This window comes from Callorhinus ursinus, unplaced genomic scaffold (genome assembly GCF_003265705.2).
Source record: "Callorhinus ursinus isolate GAN/ISIS: 27379988/994484 unplaced genomic scaffold, GSC_fseal_2.0 scaffold2, whole genome shotgun sequence".
NCBI lineage: Eukaryota > Metazoa > Chordata > Mammalia > Carnivora > Otariidae > Callorhinus > Callorhinus ursinus.
The window spans coordinates 83,459,836-83,481,830 of record NW_027397064.1 but is presented as its reverse complement, the minus strand read 5'-3'; the positions used below and the strand labels follow the sequence as shown (position 1 = coordinate 83,481,830).

Genomic DNA, 21,995 nt, shown 5'->3' with positions numbered 1-21,995 from the left:
ATATATACATATATAATCTCTATATAGATTAATATATATTCCCAGATGGTAAACTAAGGAAAACAAGGGAAAAACTAACCTAATTTCTGGATAGTGGGTACCTTTGGGACAGGGAAAGGGGGATGCAATTGGGCAGGAACTCACAAAACAGAGGCTTTCAAAAGCAAAGATAGTACCTGATTTCTTAGGCTGAAATGTGAGCAGTGATCATTTTATTATTTATTAAATGCTACTTATATATTATATACATTCTTCTAGTATGCTATATTTCACAATACAAAGCATTGTATTCACAATAAAATCAAAAACATTTTTATTTACAAAAAACGTAAAAACAAAAAGGAAGTCTCAGTGGGGGAAAAATGGATCAAGTACATGTTTTAGAAAGATTATTCTAGTGAACATGAAAAAGAGAAACACCATAGGCCACTATTTTATCTAGGAGGAAGAAAATGAAGTTCTAACCTCAACAATGCCAAGTGAGTACAGTTTTAAAAAAGAAACCTTATGAACATATGATTGACAGAATAGATGAGAGGGTATTGATGTGTTTTGTGCCTGGCTCATTATTACGATGGTGATGATGACCAAAGAGGACTGTAGGGAAGCTTTACTTGAAGGGTGGAAGGTAGAACAGGAGTAAGTGATGGAAAGATAGACCCACAGAAAACAGTGTTGCCAAAGCCAAGCGAGGAAGAAGAAGTTAGAGTCTATAGTAGTTAGCTTCAATCACTATAAAGTAGGTTCTGAGGTCATCTGCTAGTATGAAATGCACAGGAATGGTTTTCTGGACTTGAGGAGCATGGAAGGCTTTGGAACAGCAGCTTTGGGAAATATAATGGGGGAGAAAACAGGGACAAAATGCTGAAGAGCAATGAGGGTCCAGCTGAGGTTGGATGGCATGAACCTGTAAGGAGGGCCATCTGGCATGATTCCATACCTAGTCCAGCAACCTTGACTATCATTGAGTGCTTATCAAGACTGCAAACATTCTCATGTCTAAAACATACAGACTCACACACTCAAGCACTAGCACACACACTCACACTCTCCGAAGTCTGAGCTAAGCAATTTGGCAAAGGTCTATCAAAAACCATAGACCACAGCATAGAGGAGACTTTGTAAAATCCCTTATACTAGGCAACATAATTTCTGTGGATGGACAAGTATTTCCATGTAGGCACAGCTTCTTCAGGATTCTGGTTGGACAGCATTTCTGGGAAAACTTACAAGAAGAAAGTTAGTGGGACAAGCTCCAACCCCCACTGCCTCCGTGGACTCCAAGGCAGTAGGCTGGATGTTCACCCTCTTTCTCCTGTACTTATTACCCTCTCCCGCCTTGGAGAGGTGGTCCATGTAGCTTGTCTGGTGGTTTGACCTAAGCCCTCATCTCTGAAATCTGCTTCTGTGTCCTTCTCAAGCCATAATTACCATACTTGCTTTTCACAATGAGCAGGAGAGGTACATATATTCCCCTTTATGGAGTGACAGGCCTACCTTCTCATGATCATGCATAATAATGGTCAATTATTCCTGCCAGGATGGTAACTTTCTTCACTTGCCGACCTGCTGTCATAAATGATGTGGTGGCAGCCATGGCTTTGAGTTCCATGATCCATGATGGAAGCATCCTCATCTAAGAACAAGGACTTCAGGTTACTAGGAGTGATGAGAAGGAGGACTATTTCTACTTCCACCTTTAAATTTCCAGACCCACGTATTTTCCCTATTGAGTCCACAGAACCATATAACGGTTTCAGTTGCAGTTGTAGAGCACATCCTGAAGAATAGGACCCCATTTTTTTAGTGTGTCGTCTCTAAGCCAACCCCTTAGCTTTACCTATGCCTTCAAGAAGCCGTGCGGTATACTCCACAGTCAAATGCCAACTGCCACACTTCATTGGCTGTAAAGTGGTCCCTTTTTCCAAGGTAATGTTATGCAATATTGCTTGTCAATAAGCCAGGCACTCGGTGAACCCTCAAATAGTGGTGCCGACCAATGACCAGCAAGCAGAAAATGCAAACCCAGACCTGGAGCATGAGAGGATCTCACTTAAGACGAAACACTGCACTTTCTATAGTACAAAGGACCTGATGTTGTCAATTGCCAGCACGTAACTTGTTGGTCTCCTCAAGGGGTATTACTGTATCAGGGTCTGACACTACTCATCTATGATGGAGAATTCTGGTTACATGGTCACTGGATGTCCTATGTTTAGAAGCTCAATTTCCACCAGGGCCCAGTATCATGCCAGGAGTTGCTTTTCAAATGGCATATAGTTCTCTGCTGCCGATGATCTGGTCTTGCTCTAAATCCCTAGGAGCTTCTCTGTGACTCACCTCTCAGTCCTTACCAGAGGCTCCACATGCCGTCTTTCTCTTCCATAGATATCTCTATTTCCATGGAATCTGCCATGTCATTGGCCCAAGGAGCAGGCTTACTTGCACCAGAGCCTAAGAGATCAAAGCTAGAATCCTTCTCAGTCATCCCAGAAATGAGTGATAGTATTCCCAAGTGCAGGCTATGCTGCTTCCAAACCCAAGCATGCCTACCAAATGTGCTTCTCTCATAGTGGTAATAAATGCAAGATGCTGTTGGATACCCATCTATCTTGCCTCTAACAGCATGTTCTATGAGCCATTCACATAGGTTTCCAAGGGTCAGGTTCTTCTTCCTACCATTATGACCTTGTTCCTCACTATGGTAATTGTGCCACCTTGTTTCTGACAGTTAAGTGTTGCTACCTGGCTTCTCCTCGTTGGGGATCCTATCATCCCCACTGTTACCGAGATCAGTTCTCTGACAACAACCCCCTACAATTAGCCTGAGACTGCAGAGGACATTCTACCACTGGGCTCCTTAAAGACCCTGGTATCCCCATCACCACCAATACATCCCTTATTTCCTTGGTAAACTGAATGTCCTCCATCCCTTATGAAGAACTCAGCCAGTCAATATATTTTTCAGCTTTATGTGGTAGATTCATTGTAACATGCCTTCTTCTCTGAGCCTTGGGATTCCTTCCTCCACAATTTCTTCCACAGGGTTCCATAGAGGTCCTAGGACTTCTGCCTCATTTATTGTAGACCATTGGTTTTACCTAGCTTCCAAAAACAATCCCAACAGCATATTAGAACTGTCCTTCAGACCTTTACCAGAGTGTTAAACCCTGTATCATGGGTGAATGACCCATATCAACAAATTCTCCCTTGACTGGCTTTTTCTCCCCCTCTCCCTACTTGATCCAGCCCTCTAATGGGCTCTTTCGGGAACATGCTAATAAAGTCCCACAAATCTCTATCCTTTTCTCAGTCAGCCTGATCTGAGATTTAGCCATTATTACAGGTCTGGGGCCAACCATTGTCTTGTATGGGGTCTGTCTCATTTGAGGCTTCTTCATAGTTTTCAAGCAAGAGGAGAATTTCTAACTTCCAACAAGAAGTAGGTCTTCCACAGAACCCGAGGTTTCAGGGGAATTGGCAGATTCAATGTCTCAGGATCTCATTTGCTTCTTATCAGGGCCTAATTTTTACACAAAACTGTCTAGACTGAGGATGTAGCCCTCTTTCACCGATAAGTATAGGATGACTGAGAGCTGTCTCATTGTTAGCTGTGTCTATCCTTCAACTACAGAAGACGAGAGCCTCAAAAGTTTACAGAAGGCCTTCTCACAATTTGCTTTAAAATGGTAGTTAATAGATCGAAGCAGGTCATTTTCTCTCTTTATTGAATCAACAGCACCTAGCAACAGCCACCCAGTTCTACAGTCCTTATGGATACTATTTTCCCCATAGCTCTCAAATACTTGAGACATTTTACCAATTATTACATCTCTTCCACCTGTACTCCATCCCTGTTCCTCACAGGTAGTCATGGCAATGGCACTGCCACAGTGTAGCTGGGATGATCACTATGCCCCCTACCATGAGTGATGAAGCATACATTGATTGCCATCTAGCCAACAAGGAATCCAGCTTCAGAATTCCACCCTTACAACTGCTTCCGAAGACCACTTCTGCTTTCAACTATCTTAGATTGTGTGCCCTAGAAGCAGGCTAAGAAGAGGATTCTTCTTTGGTTATTTATTGAGAGAGGCAGGGCAGGGCAGAGGAAAGAACCAAAAGAGGATATGGTCTTGGCTTCAGTCTATTCCCATAAGAAGTTCTGGAGCAGAAATGGTACCACAGAGTTGGTCACAGCTTGAGGCAAAAGGTTAACAGTTTTCAACCCTGTGTCAAACAGTCAATGTCTATAGCCCATCACAGGGGGGGGAGAGTTGGAGGTGGGTGTGTGGCCTTCCTGGGTGAGATACCTCCTGGTCCTCACTGGTCCAGGACAATTCCGCAGAGAAGGGGACAGCTGTGCATGGTTATCAGCCTACACTATAGCAGCTAGGAAATGGATATATCACAGAATGCAAGAGACACAACAGCATCTACTAAACTACAATTTCTTAAGAAATCCTTAGTGTTCCAAATTACAGTAGCACAGAAGAGCAATTCCATCAAATCAAACCATAAACTTAAAGCCATGCAGTGGTGTATTGGCAGCTCGCTTCTATCAAACCACAAGAGTGGATCATACACAGCTCTTTCCAATTCAGCACTCAGTGATGTCATGTTGATAGCTTGAAATTGTCCATGGTGAGAATTGGACAACCATGGCACCATGGCAACCATGGACACCATGGCAACAGTAAGAAGCTACACACCAGGTCTATCTATCTATCTATCTATCTATCTATCTATCTATCTATCTGTCTGTCTATCTATCTATCTATCTAGTGGGGGGAGGATGGTCAAGTTGTGAGATATTTACCAGCACATACAGAAGCAGTGCAAGGTAAGAGTCATTATTCCTGATTTTAAATATGAGGAAAATAAGCTAAGAAAGAGCAATTAAATGACAGTTTTAGAATTAAAACCTATTTCTATCTACTTCATTGTAATGGAAATATTAGGTTTAGTTCCCACACATTTATTGAGTGACTACCATGTGCTGGCATCATTGTCATTAAGATAACATTCTCAGTCCAAGGGAAATCGGACAGAAGTTCAATCTTTGGGAAACCAAGAACGTGGTATCTTGAAAATTTGATTGAGTCACTTCAAGTTATTTTCATATTTTTGAGATTCTAATAATGTTCTAAAGATTTTTCCCTTTCAAATTTATAAAATGAGGATTTAAAAAAAAATTGAATCCCAATGCCTCCGTTTATGAGATACACACTTTGGAAATATACAAAGCTTAATACAAATGAATGAATTGTTAATAAGAAAATCAATACTAAAAGTAACAGTCCTGTTTCAATAGATCTCTTAGAGTAAAGATGAGGGTGACTCCAATATATTCTTCAACTGAGTCAAGACCACTTTATGTTGCGGTGTTTCAAGTGAGTTGGAACAACTTTAGGCTTTTATTTTAACAAGTGATTTTTTTTAATGTGATCAGAATTCTTCTAGCCCTGGACAGACAAGCAGCATTTCTCTCTTCCAACGTTTGGTTCCATAATCTTTTTAGAGGCAGAACTAGAGTAGTTCTTTTTTTTTTTTTTTTTAAAGATTTTATTTATTTATTCATGAAAGACAGAGAGAGAGAGAGAGAGAGAGGCAGGCAGAGGGAGAAGCAGGCTCCCAAGGAGCAGGGAGCCCGACGCGGGACTTGATCCCAGGACCCCAGGATCATGACCTGAGCCGAAGGCAGACGCTTAACCATCTGAGCCACCCAGGCGCCCCAGAACTAGAGTAGTTCTGAAGGAAGTGTTTCAGAATTAAGGCAGCTCCAGCTCCTTGTGGTACACCCACCTTTGCATGCACATTCAGGAAAGGTTGATGAGGTCAGTGCTTTTCCCCTCTTTGGATGTTTGCTGGTTTGCCAGTTTCAAGATTCTCATATTTCAAATCTTCCCTTCTGTTCCTCCCTTTCTTTTTCTCACATCTTTGTCCATAACCTACTCTCTATCTGTCCTGGGAACTCCACTTCATTTTTCATCCCAGCTACACTTGCTTGCTCCTCCCATTACTATTTCTGGCAGAATACTACATTATGGTCACACTGTCATTGGTCTTCAGTGCCACAAACATTACGGGCTTTAGAAAGCAAGGATACTCTGATGGAAGGGGAGAAATTAAAAGATGGCTTTCTATTGCCACAGTCAAAGGTACAATCACAGCAACAGGGAAAGTCATAATGCTGGCAAATGTCCCAATCTGAGCACTTTCCTGGTTCTTTGAGAAACCAATTAATTTGTATGTATAAACATTCACACACACATACACGCACACATGCACACACACACACACACACACACACACTCCATAGGATTATATATCATTTTCCTCACTGAACAAAGCAAAGGCAACAGTACTCTTCATAGGACTTTTTCTTTCTGTGCAAAATATTGTAAGGTTGCTATCAGGGAAGGTTGTATATGACAGACAAAGACAAAAAAAAATTTGCTTGTTCCAAGAATTTACTGAACGATTTCATATTGTTGAATTCCACCCATTAACACATGGGTTTTGATCCTAACAATGACTGACAGACATTTGGAAAGCAAAAGTAAAAGTTGACCTGCAGACAGTTCAAATTTGCCATATGCTTGCTGTCACCATTAACAGTTTGTAGACCATCCTAATTTATGCTTCAGCTGACTAACCTGATATATTTTAAAGAGAGTGAATACCTGTTCCTTTTTCAAATAAGGCATTTTATTTTTCCTTATTACTCATAAGTATGACAACCTAATAAATGATTAAGGATAAATTTAAGATAGTTTGAAGGGGGAGGAATGGTTTTTTGCACCCTAGAACCGATCACAAATGTTTCCACCTGAATGGCTGCCTCCCCAAGGAAAGTCTCTAACAATATTCATCAGATACAATTTCAGAAATAAGAAGAACTTCCTTCAGCATGGCCTAACAGAATTTTTAAAGGGGACTTCTTGGCACTTAGAAATCACCACAGTATAAATTGTATGTCTTTAAACAAATGGCCCAGAATACTCGGTCTTTAACCCAATTTTTGCCATTTTGAAAAAGAATTGTATTACTCTTTCGAGTGTTTAAGTAACCAAATATCCCATTAAGTAGCTGCCCTTTCTTTTATCTCTTGAAACTTCATTTCCTAGGCACTATTTACAGATGGAAGAGAAAAGAGGAAGTTAGTGTCAGTTGTTTTAAAATTTGACACCTCAGCGAGAACCTACTCATCCTTTGCTCTCCATGGTCTTAAGGGTAGGTCTTCGACTTTTCCAGTTTTAATCAGATAGCCCAGATGGTCACACTCATAGTAAAAAAGTTATTAAAGCCCTAGTGAAGAAAAATAATTAAGAGATTTACTAATTAATTTTTTAAAATATTCTGGATTCTGAGCAAGGGCTATGGATTGTGTTATACAATCTTTGTCCCTTCTGTTTTTAACATAGTTGTTGGTTATGTGGTAATACTCAATAAATGAATTTTAATTAGTTAGTAAAAAGTTATTTACAAGTCATAATATGTATTCTGCTTCTGAAAGTGCCATACGTGTGTCAAAATATTCTAAAACAAACCAACCGTCCAAAACATTTATAACCATTCATTATTTTACAATAAAATATTTTGCGGCTCCCATTGTAACAAACGTCAATTTTCACTTATCTCTTCTGAGGACACTGAAGGCACGAATCAGGAAAATAAAAAATAACTTCCAGTGAGTCATAGAAATCAAACCTGAAAATAAAATAACAATGGCTTGATGGCAGGCCCGCACTAGTGGTCATACTGACGGACGCAGCCCTTGGAACTATTACCCAAATGACCCCCCAACTCGCCCCACAGCATCTAACTGGGGTCGCGCTGCGGGCCCTCCGTGTCCTTCCAATGCTCACCCAGCGAGGAGGCCAGGAAGGACGCACCGCCTCGTCCGGAAGCTCCAGCCAGGCTCTCGGTTCCTCTGTGGAAGCGAAAGCCCTGGGCAACTGGCACCCTTCCACCGGGGGCTGCAAACCCCCCTCCGCCACATTGCGAGTTTCCTCAGGCAGCAGATGTCTTGGAGCCGCTGTGCAGGTCTCCAGCTCCACCAAGCCACCTGTACAACAGATTTAATGCACCAGCGATGCTTTTGTGGCCACTTGGGAGAGATTTTTTTTTTTTTTAATTTAATTTATCTCTAAACCCCTGTATGATCGGTGGGATTAAAATAGGAAGTTCGGCCTCCGATTGCACAACTTGTTATACGGGAGAAACCAAAGCCCTTCCACTTCTCCCCTACCCTCCAAAGTCCCCCAGACGATTCAGGAAAACGCATTCACCTTCCGTAGCATTACAATTACATTTCGTTCCTTAAAAACCGACTGTTTCCAAAAGGCAGTTTTGCTGAACCACGGCGCAGAAAAGTTAAGCGACTAACTGTTAAACTGCTCACCCTTCTGCATTACTCTGACACGACCAAACTTTAAACTGTGGGTGCCATCCTCTTTGAACATTATCTGGAAAACATTCTGACTTTTTTGGCTGCAAAAGTGATACTTACAGTACCATTGTGTCTGTTTAGTTTAAAAATGAGGTTGATAACGATAATGCTTTTCCATAAGATGATCTTCTACTTTTTAATGATACCCGTAGTTTCCCCTACATAAATGACTAAATCCTTACAGAATCTCGGTCTTGATTAGCACTCCTGCTAGTAAAATTTCACATACTAAATCAGCACCAGCTGTAGCAAGAAAGAAAGAAAAAGGCAAGTGTAAATGTTCCATATGCCCCACCAAATTGGCATCTGTGTCAGTAACCCTTTTTTTTTAAACTATTGTATACATACATTCTCTTAAGTGTTTTGTTCACAGAATACTGCTAACAAAATTTCTCTGTTGGCATATCAAGGAAAGAGCCTGTCCTTGATACCATTCAACGGCACAGAATGCAACTTCTCCTTCTCCTCTTGTGGTCACAGGCACACCTGAGGGTTCTACTTATATAATTTGCTTCAAGTTAGTGAACCTTTATTTTGACATGTGTTCTCTGTAATATGACACTGCGTTGCCCTTATTAAGCTGCTTTAGAGTTGGAGTCTCCTTGGTAGCAACACCAAACGGGGTCAGAGACACGAGAGAATTATTTTGGTGAACCTGAAAGGTATCTCAGAAACCAAACAAATAACGTGGGGTGTGGTGGGGGTAGAAAGTAATTCTGATCACTCTTATCTGGCCACCCATGTTTTCTTCAAATTATGAGATGCTTCAACATAGATGACATAGATATAGCAGAAATAGTCCTAATGACATATCTAAGATACTCTGTTACTACACTTTAGGTGCTTTCTAATAGTTTACCCATCAAGACCTTAGTACTTGTCTGAAACCTGTTAGAGTTCTTTGGGAACATATTCAAACCATCCATATGAATCCAACAATAGCCATCAGAAAGCTATAAACATAGAAGAGCATACTAATTGAGTGGTTTACATACAAGGAGTATTGGTTGGACATGTCCCAGAGAGCTAATTCATCGGAGAAAAAAAAAATGTATTTTCTTCTCTCTTTGGAACATGGTTATGTTGGTGAAGGCCAGCCAACATGGAAAAGAGAACTGAGCACTCTTCTTGGTGACACACATTGATTCTTGCTGGTACCTTCTCTCACAAATGTGGATCACTTCATGTTGCTCTTGTCTACTTACGTGTCTGTCTCTCTTGATCTGACTCTAAGCTCCTGGAGAGTTGAGATAGTATCTGTCTTGTCCTGTATCTATCTTACTAGAGTATCAGAGTTTAGTACATAGCCAATAAAAGTTTGCCCACCTCAAAATGGTTAAGGAGTACTAACAGTTTTTGTTCAACCTAAATGAATGGGTTGGTAAGCAATTTATCAATTAAGATCAAATAACCCAACTAAATAAAGACAAGGGACAGTGGATGAAGATGTCCTTTACTTTACTGAAGTTTTCTTACTACATAAGTGCCTTTCATCAAGTGTTATCACAGGGCTCTTCAGAATTAGTGAAAGTTTCACTCGATAACCCTTTTATATCTAAGGGTGAAAATCAGAAGATATTTTGGCTACAAGTTTCAAAATCACTTCCGATCTTAAGATGCAGTTTACCTGAGTTCTTAGTGAGTGACTTAGAGAAGGTTATGTGGGAAAATCCACAATTGTAGTATATCTTGCAAAGTGCTTTTCAAAATTCATTCTCTTAAGAACATGTAGCTTCTGTTATAAGACAATGGCTTCTCTCCCCAGTACTATAAGTGGTCCGACGAATCTGCTAGCCACCTCTTGGGGAAGCTGTGATAGAAATTCCCATATTGAGAAGTTTGGATGAGATGATCCATTGTTTATACACATGAAATTCAACTGCACCTACCCACCCTAGCGTGATCTTGTAGCTGTTATAATGATTATATGGAACTGATTCTTAAAACATTTGGTCATATTATAGTTCGTGATAGCAGTGGTAAAATTTGTATTTCTACTAACCTAAATGCTCCTGAAAAGTAAGCACAGTTGTTTTTATCTCCATATTCCCAAATATCAGCACAGCGATGCAGAGTATTCATTTTAAAATGACTATTGAGTACATGAATTTTTGTTTTTGGACAACTGATTTCTTACTTGGTTGTCCCCTTATTTTTAGACCTCGGTCTGTAATCGACATGTTTATTTTAATACAGTTGTATGGCTGATAAAGGACACACTGATAGGGGATTTCCCCAAATGACAGACAGGTATAGAAATGAACTTGCGGAGTCAATCGGTCAAGAAGTCCTTTCCATGAACACTGTGTGTATGTGGTCTTACTCCACTTCTTTGTGTAGAGTCATCAACCCAAAATAAGGAGGGCACCTAGTGCAAGCCGAGACTGTGTCAGGCTGACAGGCTGTTTACTCTATGTCTGTGTCTGATTGGTAAGTGTTTTGAACATCAGCTTTGGTTTCTGATCTAAGGCAATTTGTGACTGTATTGAAAAGACACCATATCATTATAATCTTAAAATAATTAGGCAATGTAAGAAAAATGGGGTAGTTTATGCAATGCCTATAAGGAGCTTATGGGAAATGATCATGGTTAGAAGGCAAAGGTGTGGAGGTGGTGGCATATGGAATTTTCCTTTGCAGCACTGATCTTTATATCCCAAGATGACGTTTGGACTAAAGTGGTCTATGCATACTGGGAACTGATGGGTACCAATTGTCATTGCCTTTTCTAATTCCATAGTCTTTGCTCACCTAAAGTTACCTCATTCTCTAGAGATGCCTGCCAGGGTGGTTTGTATGGGGTGCTTGCTTCTTAAGAGGCCACAGCCAGGTCACACACTATTTAAAGCCCTCCTTTATTTAAGACAACTTTTCAAGTGTTTCTTCTCCCTTTGCTATCTATGATTGCCCCATTTCAGTTTGCCATAGAACAGCTGTTTCGATATCCAGCATTTATCCATTCTCCACATGCATCCAGCCCAGAGGGATTGTTAAGCAGATCATTGTTTTAATTCTGGCTACATTCCAGGTCCCCATTATTAGTGATCCTGTCTTAACATTTACTGTTCAGTTTGGCTCACAGGTGATGTTGATTAAATTGGATATGCCATCTGGGGTAGGTTTTCGTCTGGTAGGCACATTCAAGGCTGAGCACACCACGGTTTCATTTCGGTGTGAAGCTTTATGCCACATTTGATGGCATTCTGGACATGGATTTGTGCAACCTGGGCTTGACTCCTAGCTTATTCATTTGGTAGTTGTGTGAAATTGGGCAATCTACTTTACTATCCAGGGTTTTGGTTTTCTAATGAATAAAACAGAGAAAATAATCATTAATTCATTTGTTCACTTAGTTCCTTGGTAATTGTTTAACCATTTACTTGGCAGCCACTTTGTGCCGGATACTATGCTAGGGGTAGAGAAATCAGAGATAAATAAAGAATTGAAGCAGAGGAGAGAAGACACATAAACAGAATGATTGCAATACTACATATACTGTTTACAAAACATTGCTTTACAAATATGAGCAAAGAGCTATGGAGCCTGGAGGACCGAGCAACAAAATATGTCCTCAGGAATTACAAGATTTCTCAAGAAGACATCATCATCATTGAATTACATCCTAAAGACCAGGAGTTCCAAATTTTGCTTTTGTACATCTCATCGATTAAAATGTCTGTGTCAGGATAACACATAATAATTTTATGTCTGTCTATTGGGGGAAAATATCAACTATGTACAAATTACTAATTTTTTTATTTCATTAGTTAACTTAAATAAGCAAAGCAGACTTGAAAACATGTGCTACACATGACATTGGGTTGTTCTGAAAATCAAATGACATGATGGGTGAGCAAACACCCTTTAAAGGGCTGGAGAAATTTCTTTTGAACATGTGAGTGATGTTGCTTGTCCTTCCTACCCCAAGAGGCTATCACCGAAAATGAATGTGAAAAAATGTTGCAAATGTAAAACATAGATAATAGTAAGAGCAGTAACAGCTAACACTTAGTTTGTTCTTACAACGTACTAGGCACCATCTGAAGTGTTTTACGTGTCTTAGCTCATTTAATCCTCACAACAACCAATAAGGTGGGTTCTAGAGGTAAGCCATATAAACAGGTCAATACTGGGCCATTTTGACCTACAAAAATGACAGTTTCATATGGTTCAACTTGTTAATACTTCACTATATTACAGATGAAGCAATGAGGTGCAAATAGGTTAATTTACCCAAGCTCACAGTATTATGAGATCATTATTTTTCTTATTATTTATGGACATTCTGAATTCATTAGGGTTCTAGGATTGCAAGAATAAAAGTCAAAAATGACTAACTTTAACAGAGAAAAATAATTTATTGAAAGGAACTGGAGTCTCTCATAGAGTCAAAGGAAAACTACAGAATATTTCTAGAATCCCACAGTTTCTCATCACCTCAAGGTCTACACCGTCTTTCAAGCCCCCGTCGTTCCTCACCTGGAAATTCAAGAACCTCCTAACTAGTCCCCGGGCTTCTGCCCTTCCCCTTCCTCAGGCAATTCCCAACCTAATAAACAAATAGATGATATTGAAATGTAGGTTAAGTAATGTCACTCTTCTGCTTAAATTTTTCAATGGCTCCATTTCACTCAGGGGCAAAGCCAACATCTTTACTTTGACCATGGAGTCCCCTTGTGACCTGTCCCTGGCCCCCACACCACTCTGACCTCACCTCTTACCACCTTCACTCCTTCCCTCTGCTCCACACGCATTTCTTGAAGACCCATGGCACAATCCCTCCTCATACCTTTGCATCTTGCAGTCTTTCTCCAGATAGCCATGTGGCTCACTCCCACACCTCCTTCTGGATTTTTCTCACACCTCACCTTCTCAATGAGATCTTCCTTCACCCCCCCATTTAAAATTTCAAATCCCACCCCAATAAGGAAGCATCTTATCTTCTTGCTTTCCTTAATTTTTTTCTCTGTAGCACTTATCATTGTTTCACATACTTTATGTTTACTGACTTACATTTGATTTAAAAATCAGACTTTCCAGTGCAGACCATTATTGTTTCCATTTTGTTTGTATTGATTATCTTTCTATAGTTCTGGGTAAACTTTAAGACGTATTACACACATATAAGAATACCTATGCATCTCCTAGAAGAGCTTTTGAATTCTTGCATTTAGGATTTTTATTTTATCTTAAAATACAGGAATTATAAGCTTTTAGTGTTTCTTTTATTCCACTCAAAATAAAATGATTATACTACTTTTGCTGATAAGAAGGTAATATGTGTGGGGTGCCTGGATGGCGCAGTTGGTTGAGCCACTGACTCTTGGTTTTGGCTCAGGTTGTGATCTCAAGTGTGTGACATCAAGCTCCACGTCAGGCTCCGTGCTCGACACAGAGTCTGCTTGAGTTTCTCTCTCTCTCTCCCTCTGCCCCTCCTGTTCATTCTCTCTCTCTCTCTCTTTCTCAAAATAAATAAATAAATCTTTTTAAAAAAAAAAGGTTATATGTGCTAATTAAAAAAATTGAACAACACATAGATAAATATGTAAAGTTACCTAGATCATGCCTGACCCCTTGTTTCCATCCTATCCCACAGATATACTTTTAACATGTGGGATATGTATTTCCAGTATACTCTTATATCCAGCATATAAAAACACTAGACGGAATAGCATATGCACTACTCTATACACTGCATATTAGATAAATTAACATAATGCACATTATTTTACAACTTGCATTCTTCACTTTACATTTTATCATGGACAGCTTTTCATGACACGTTGGTCTACTTTATCTTATTCAAAGGCCATACAGTGTTCCATCATGTGAATGAATCACAACTTACTTAACCAATCCTTTAATAACAGATATTGCTGTTAAAAACAAGGCTACAACTGACACCACTGTATGTAAATGTTCATTTTATTTTTAGGGTTAAGTCCAAAAAGTACAATTACTGAGTCGAAGTGTTGATCTACTTTATATTTTGATACATATTACTAGAGTATATAAAGAAAATTTATCACAACATACATTTCCATCAATGATATATGATAATGTTCACTTCTTAACACTTAACCATCATCTAGTAGAAGGCATGGAATCTATTAGTTTGTCTGCAAACTCTAGACTCTAGATACCAGAACTTACACAGTTCCATCTTCACTGGTAATGGGAGACAAGTCAGACAAATTGGAGTTACCGGGGTTTCAACATTTTCATCCAGACTGGATCCTATCTGAGGTAGACAGATGGATGCAGAAATGTAATATTTAGAAACACAGTGTAAGCCAGCAATGGCAAGTACAGGACACATGCACCTCTAGCCCACATGTTCTGGCCTTTGGCAGACAAAGATGATTCCAATGATCTGAGGCTCTACTTCTGAGTCCTTCACAACCCAGCCACTACAAACTCACTGAGTAGACCCATCAGATATAACATATTTGCCATCCCTGAACTAAACTGTTGGTTTTGCCAGGTGACTGGAATTCAGAAGGTACAGAATTTCTCATCAGATGTATTTTAGGGGACAGGGGAGGTGCAGGTGGCATCTGATCAGTGCTTTTAAAGTTTTTTTTTTTTTTTTTTTTTTGACAGAGAGAGACACAGCAAGAGAGGGAACACAAGCAGGGGGAGTGGGAGAGGGAGAAGCAGGCTTCCTGCCGTGCAGGGAGCCCAATGCGGGGCTCGATCCCATGACCCTGGGATCATGACCTGAGCAGAAGGCGGACGCTTAACCGAGAGCCACCCAGGCGCCCCGATCAGTGCTTTTAAATCCATTTTTTAAAAGTGCTTCCCAATGATCAATAGTATCAAAGATGTGAACAGGTGGAAGCCTAAAGCCTTATTGTGATTTGTAGGTACACTTAGTGGCAAATTACAATAAATAGTTGATTCAGAAAATTCTGGTCAGAGGGGCGCCTGGGTGGCTCAGTTGTTAAGCATCTGCCTTCGGCTCAGGTCATGATCCCAGGGTCCTGGAATAGAGCCCCACATCGGGTTCCCTGCTTGGCAGGAAGCCTGCTTCTCCCTCTCCCACTCCCCCTGCTTGTGTTCCCTCTCTCGCTGTGTCTCTCTCTGTCAAATAAATAAAATCTTAAAAAAAAAAAAAAGAAAAAAATTTTGGTCAGAATCTTGCTGATGATGGAGATAAAAGTTACCAGGATAGCAACTACATTCATTTGTTTTCTTAAAATAATTAGAAATCCTGTATTTTTTGTCTAGTATATTTTCAATGGTATATATGTTTCAATAGATAAAATATAGTCTGTTGTCCCAGATTTTTTTAAATGTCCTTAGTATTATAGGGGTACCTGGGTGGCTCAGTCAGTTAAGTTTCTGCCTTCGGCTCAGGTCATGATCTCGGGATCTATGGAATCAAGCCCCTCGGATTAAGCCCTGCATCAGGCTCCCTGCTCAGTGGGAAGTCGGCTTCTCCCTCTCCCTCTGCCCCTCCCCCCCCAGCTTGTGCGTACTCTCTCTCTCAAATAAATAAATAAAATCTTTTAAAAAAATAAAATTTAAAAAATGGCCTTGGTATTATATGAGTAAGGACAATTATTGCTAGTTGCTATAACAAACAACGACCAAATCTCAGTGCATTGACACAATAAAATTTATTTCTTGTTCCCAAAAAAGTCAGAGTTTTCCTGGGTGCTTCTTTCCAGTGGTGACTATGGGACCTAAGCTCTGTGTATCATGTGACTTCAACATATGACCTCCATTTTTACTTCCAAAGAAGAAGAGAAATCATAAAAGATCAGAGGTGGTTTCCTGGGCAGTTCAGAAGTGTTGTATCTCACTTCCATCCACTTCTGAATGGCCAGGACCTAATCACATGGCCAAACATAAAGGAAGCTGGGAAATAGAGTCTCCCTGCCCAGAAAGAGGACATGGGATTGATGAGCATCCAGGCAGACAGTCTCTGCCACAGGTACACAACCAGGCTCAGGAGTTTTAGTATTCTCTGTAAATCTAGCAGCAATACTCACTTCTTAGAAGACTGCTTTGCTGTATTTTACTGGGTTCTTTATGCCATATAGTTCTTCATTCTTGGGCATGAAATTGTATTATGGGTATGATTGAATTCATAGATTCTTAGAGTTGAAGCCTGGAAGTGATCTCAAGAGACTTCTTAGTTGAATTCACCTCCTCATGCAGGTAATATTCTCTCCAAACCCTCTCAACCTTTTTTTAATCACCAAGAGTACCTTTAATTACTCTTCTCCAAAGACCTTATGTTGAGAAATAATTTGTCTACCAAACCACATTTATGGAGCAACCGCATCCATTTTCACCCTGTGTTACTAATCAGAAACGGATAAAACTTCACATCAGAAGTTCTGAACAGAATATGGAGACTAGTCTTACACTGAGTTGACGTTCAAAGCCAGCCAGATACAAAGAAACCTGGACTTCCAGTGAGCCTTTGTGTTATCTCAGTGTTATGGAGGAAACGGTGTCCTTCCCCAAATTCCTATGTGGAAGCTCTAACACCCAATGTGACTATATTTAGAGATAGGATCTTTAAGGAGGTCTTTAAGGTTAAGTGAGGTCCTGAGGGTATGCCCTAATCCAGTAGGACTGGTGTTCTCATAAGAGGAAAAGCACCAGAAATTCTCTCTGCGTTCACACACAAGAAAGTCCATGTGACAACACAGCAAGAAGGTGCTGTCTGCAAGGCAGGAAGAAAGGTTTCACCAGAAACCAACCCTACTGGCACCTTGAGCTTGGCCTTCTAGCCTCCAGCAATGTAAGAAAATAAATTTCTCTTGTTCAAGCCACTCAGTGTGTGGTATTTTGTTATGACAGCCTGAGCAGAGTAATCCGCTCAATTAAAAGTAAAAGTTTTGTATATCTTTAAAATATGAAAATAGACCTCCAATGTTTACTCTATCATAGTCAGTTGTGATTAGGAATAAAACTGTATTATCATCCTGTGTTGTTGTTTTTAAGATGTTATTTATTTGAGAGAGAGAGAGCATGAGCAGGGTGAGGGGCTCCTCACTGAGTAGGGAGCCCAACGCGGGGATGGATCCTGGGACCCTGGGACCAGGACCTGAGCCGAAGGCAGATGCTTAACGACCGAGCCACCCTGGCGCCCTGTAGTAGCATCCCGTTGTAAAGAGCTTTACTCCTGAAGCGGTAATGTCAGCTTCAATCTCCCTTTTGCTAGCTGTGACTCTGTATATCAAGAGCCACATATCAGAAAGTCCTATAGCTGGCAGAAGAATGAGCTCCACAGACATGTTATCATATAAGATCTGGTATTTGTTTGTTGGCTTGTTCTTTAATATGATGTCCCACCTTTTGGAGATGCAGGTTCTATCTGTAGTATCCTCACAGGCTGTCTTCGTGTATACTCAGAACACGTATGCTAAAGGATGTTGAAAGTGTCAACCCAACTTCTTGGTTTTAGGTTAGTGCAGAGGGTAGGATAAAGGAATCATGACAATTCAATAAAACATTTCAATCTGTCACGGACAGATTGTTTCCCCATCCCTCTTCAAGGCAAGGAGAAGTACGTACAGGTGAAGGAAAAGTTATGAGGCAGAATGCCAGGTCGTGTGTGTGTGTGTGTGTGTGTGTGTGTGTGTGTGTGTGTGTGTTTTAAAGCTCAAAACCATGTTTTGCAGCAGCGAAATGTTCGTAGAGGGCATTTGCCGGCAGGCCTCTCTCCCTCCCGCTCCGCAAGTGGCTCTCATTCACGGACCTGGTGCATCTGCTTCTCTGGGGCCAACACAGCCTCAAAGAACGTGAAGACTGCTAGAAAGCAGAATTTAGCATCCCCATTTTAATAATAAATACAAACACACACTTACCCAGTACGGTTTACGCCTGCCTGCAACAAAAACAGCTGAACAGATTGTGATGAAATTCAGAGACTGACAGTCTGACAAAAAAATCCCTTTTTGTCTAAAATCTGGCTTCCATAGGTTTTTGCAAATCTAAATATTTGATTTTGCACTGGAAAAGGAGCCAGTCTTATGTACAATTTATAAAATAAATGTGTAGATACATGTTTAAAAATCTCCAAATTTTGTCAACACATACTGTCCAACTTCAAAGACTTTTCTCCCCCATTTTTTTTTTCCCTATGACTTGGGTGTATTTTCCTCGGGCCTTTTAAGGCTTTAACTATATTTATCTAATAAGAACTCTTTTGTGAACCAGTGTTTCAATAGTGATTTAACAGCAGTTTCAGTGTCAAATTGCCCTTTCCCCAGCAGGGAGTTTTAAGCTTTGCTGTATTATACTTCCAAGACACTCAGGAGCTGGAGTTAGGAGATATAATATTTTCTTTGAAGTTTGCCTTTCATTACACACTGGGATGCAAACAAGCTTCAGTTACTCAGCAGTCAAACAATTCCACCACACAGCGACCAGGGCTAAATATTGTACCAAATTTTCTAATTATGTCTCTTTGTGCTACATGAGGTTAGGTAAAAGCAGACCAGAATCAACATAAAACTCCTTGTCTAAACAGGACATGTAGACTTTGAGACATTCTGTTTATCACTTCAAAATTCCTTTGGCAAGTCGTAATTGCAATAAAAATAACTTAATGAAAAACTTAAAGGTAGTTCTGATCAATTAACATATGCTAAAGGTCCTCATTACACCAAAGATTTATATGACTGGATTATATATGCATGGGAAGTTCCAGGTTAAGGCAGATATATTTTATCCCCATGCATGTGATGGTATTGCTTTTATGGTCTTATGAATTGTAGCAGTTCAGCGGCCTTGATGCTACTATTCCTATAAGGGATTTCTTCATCATTTTAGATCCTAAAAATGAGAGCTTCTCCTTTTATAAGATTTCTAAAGTTTATGCCTGATCCCTTTCTTTCTTATTAATAGTACAGAGAGAGAAACAACAGCAACAATAAACTGCCAAGGAGGCATCTCACCCACAAGAGAGAAGTAAAGTGTTGAAAAGCATTCAATGACTCAATAAAAAGTATCACTAACTAGTCCCCCCAGGAAATGCAGGCGAATCGGAAGGGCCTGAAGAGTCAGGCATGCCCGCCAAGGCATCCTGCAGTTCTGAAGAGCTGAGGAGCTGAGGGAAATATTTTTGGTTTTATTACCCAAATGTAACCATTTCAATAGTGTCCTAAAATTTAAATAAGAATTTCGATGTATTTTAAAAGTTACGAATTTACAGCAACATCTAGGGGATCTGTATTGTAGAAAAGGAAAGACTAAGGGATTTCAGGAAGTTGTCTGGGATCTTCTAGTGGGATCACTAGTGGGGTGCAGTAGAGAAGGGAGAGAAATTTCAACTCATGAGAAGATGACACTAGCAGGAGGTCCTTGACAGCAACCGTGGGCTGGAAATTTCTAATAGATCCTGGAAAAGAGGGCGAGGAAGGGTGTACACTAACAAAGTAACCGGCAGTCATCTTGGGACCTAAAATTCTGAGTAATTTTTTTTTCCTTCTGCATACTTGTATTATTCTAACATTATAAAAATGAGCAGGTATGAACGATGTCATCGAAAAAAGTGTACCAGAAGCAACCAAGATGTCCTCCAATAAGTGAATGGATAAATTATGGTATACCCAGAGGATGGAATATTATTCAGCACTAAAAACAAGCGACTGGTCAAGCCATGAAAAGACATGAAGGAAATTTCAGTGCATATTACTAAGAGAGTAAAAAATCAGTAGTTACCAGGGATTAAGACAGAGGGGGGATGAAAAGCAGAGCACAGAGGATTTTTAGAGCAATGAAACTATATGTTACCACATAGGTATGATACTATACCATACTACAATCATGGATACATGCCATTATACATTTGTCCAAACTCACTGAATGTTCAATGCCAAGAGTGAACCCTAAGGTAAACTACGGGCTTAAGGAGATTATGATGTGTCGGTGTAGGTTCATCAGTCGTAACAAATGTACTACTCTGGTGTAGATCTGGGATGTTGATCACGGGGGAGTCTGTCCATGTTTGGGGGGGAGGGGTAATGGGAACTCCCTGTACTTTCAATTTTGCTAAGAACCTAAAACTACTCTAAAAAAATTAAAGTCTTTAAATATGAAAAAAGCAATTAAAAGTCAGAATAAAAATGGCAAAATATCATGTGCTTTAGAGAAATTAGTATTGTCATGTCCTGTCTCTTGTATCCAGTAACTAGATATACACCAAGTTGTTATCCTCTGCAACCCCGTAAAAAAGAAAAGGTCAACTAAATGTGGTTAGGTAACTCAAGAGGGTGAAAAAGGCAAATGCTCAAAGTAGTCAACCACATGGCCCTCGGTGTACTTTCAGAAAAGTTTATGATTATAAAAATAAGTCTCATTTAAGCCATATTTGGAAGAATTACAAAAATGCACCCCAAACACCCTCCAGATTAAGTTTCACAAATGAAGTCATTGACCTGCATGGAGTTGAACACCAAACAAGGTGACTCTTCTTCTAAAGTAATGAATATTCTTCAAACGGCCAGGGAGCATGGGCTGTGGTTTGATGCCGATAACATTGAAAATTTAGGAGAACAGAAAGCCCATCATTTTTCATTTGTATGCAAATTTGCCTGTTCCAGAAATTAACCCTTGGACCCCACATCAGTTTTCATCTCCCAGAATTTTCTTTGCCAGCACCACACGGTGTAGTCTCGTCGCTATCCTGAGGTCACCCGGCTTCACCAGTTTAAAAACAACCACCATCCCCCAAAGTCACAATGGTGCTTTGTTTACCCTCATTACTGGTGGATAAGGAGCAACAGAAGGAAAGGCCTGTTATAAAATGCACATCTCTAATGGCCAGCCCCGTTGCCTGCAGCATTGCAATGCAAACTGAATACCCCTCAGGCCAAATACCTCGGGTTGACCACTGCTCCCAGTCTGAAGGTGAACCCAGGACAATAGACCAATCCTATTACCCTCCTTTTCAGCCGCATCGTCAACTGTTAAAAAGTTCCTTTGTTATTTCCCACCTTAGACAAATGTCACCATCTACATGTGAAGGGGAGAGAGGTGATTGAGGTTTTTAATTGATGTGGATTTAATTATGCTAATTTAGACAGCTGTAAAGCATTTCAATATAGCTGCATAATAGGAGGAACAAATACAGGTGCCCTTCCCTGTAGGAGCTTAATTTTTAACCTAGGTAGCTTTAAAAGAGAAAGGGAGTTCAAAAGCGTCGGCAATTTTTAAGATTTGTACAGGGAGGTCCGGCCTTCTCTGAAATACTTAGCAGGCTCTACAAGCACCTAAGAGAGAACCTAAAGAAACACTCATTCTCTCTCGATTGAAAACTCCAAACTTGTCTCTAATTAGAATAGACCATTTTAAATGATGGGTTTATGGAGAGATGATTTGAGATAACACGAAACTAGAATTTGGGGATTAGAAATGACCTTTATTTCCATCTCTGGAAATAATCACGCAATTAAAATGTGATGAAAATTAGCATGAATTTTTTAGATTTTCTTCCTTCCTTCCTTCTTTTCTTTCTTTTCTTTCTTTCTTTTCTTTCTTTCTTTCTTTCTTTCTTTCTTTCTTTCTTTCTTTCTTT

The 21,995-nt window shown here is 40.0% G+C and overlaps 1 protein-coding gene across 2 annotated transcripts in view; it reads right to left on the bottom strand.

Moving 5' to 3' along the window:
* Positions 1 to 1,341: 1,341 nt before the first annotated feature.
* The window catches only part of GTDC1 (glycosyltransferase like domain containing 1), a 373,244-nt gene continuing 352,590 nt past the window's right edge, over positions 1,342 to 21,995 (bottom strand). The window contains exon 10 of one of the 2 annotated variants that reach the window (XM_073884365.1): positions 1,342 to 1,636. In XM_073884365.1, the coding sequence (XP_073740466.1) occupies positions 1,524 to 1,636 (113 nt within the window). In that variant the 3' untranslated portion in view covers positions 1,342 to 1,523. Of the gene's footprint in view, positions 1,637 to 14,661; positions 14,697 to 21,995 lie in introns of those variants that run through there. The other variant, XM_073884349.1, reaches the window with a different exon arrangement.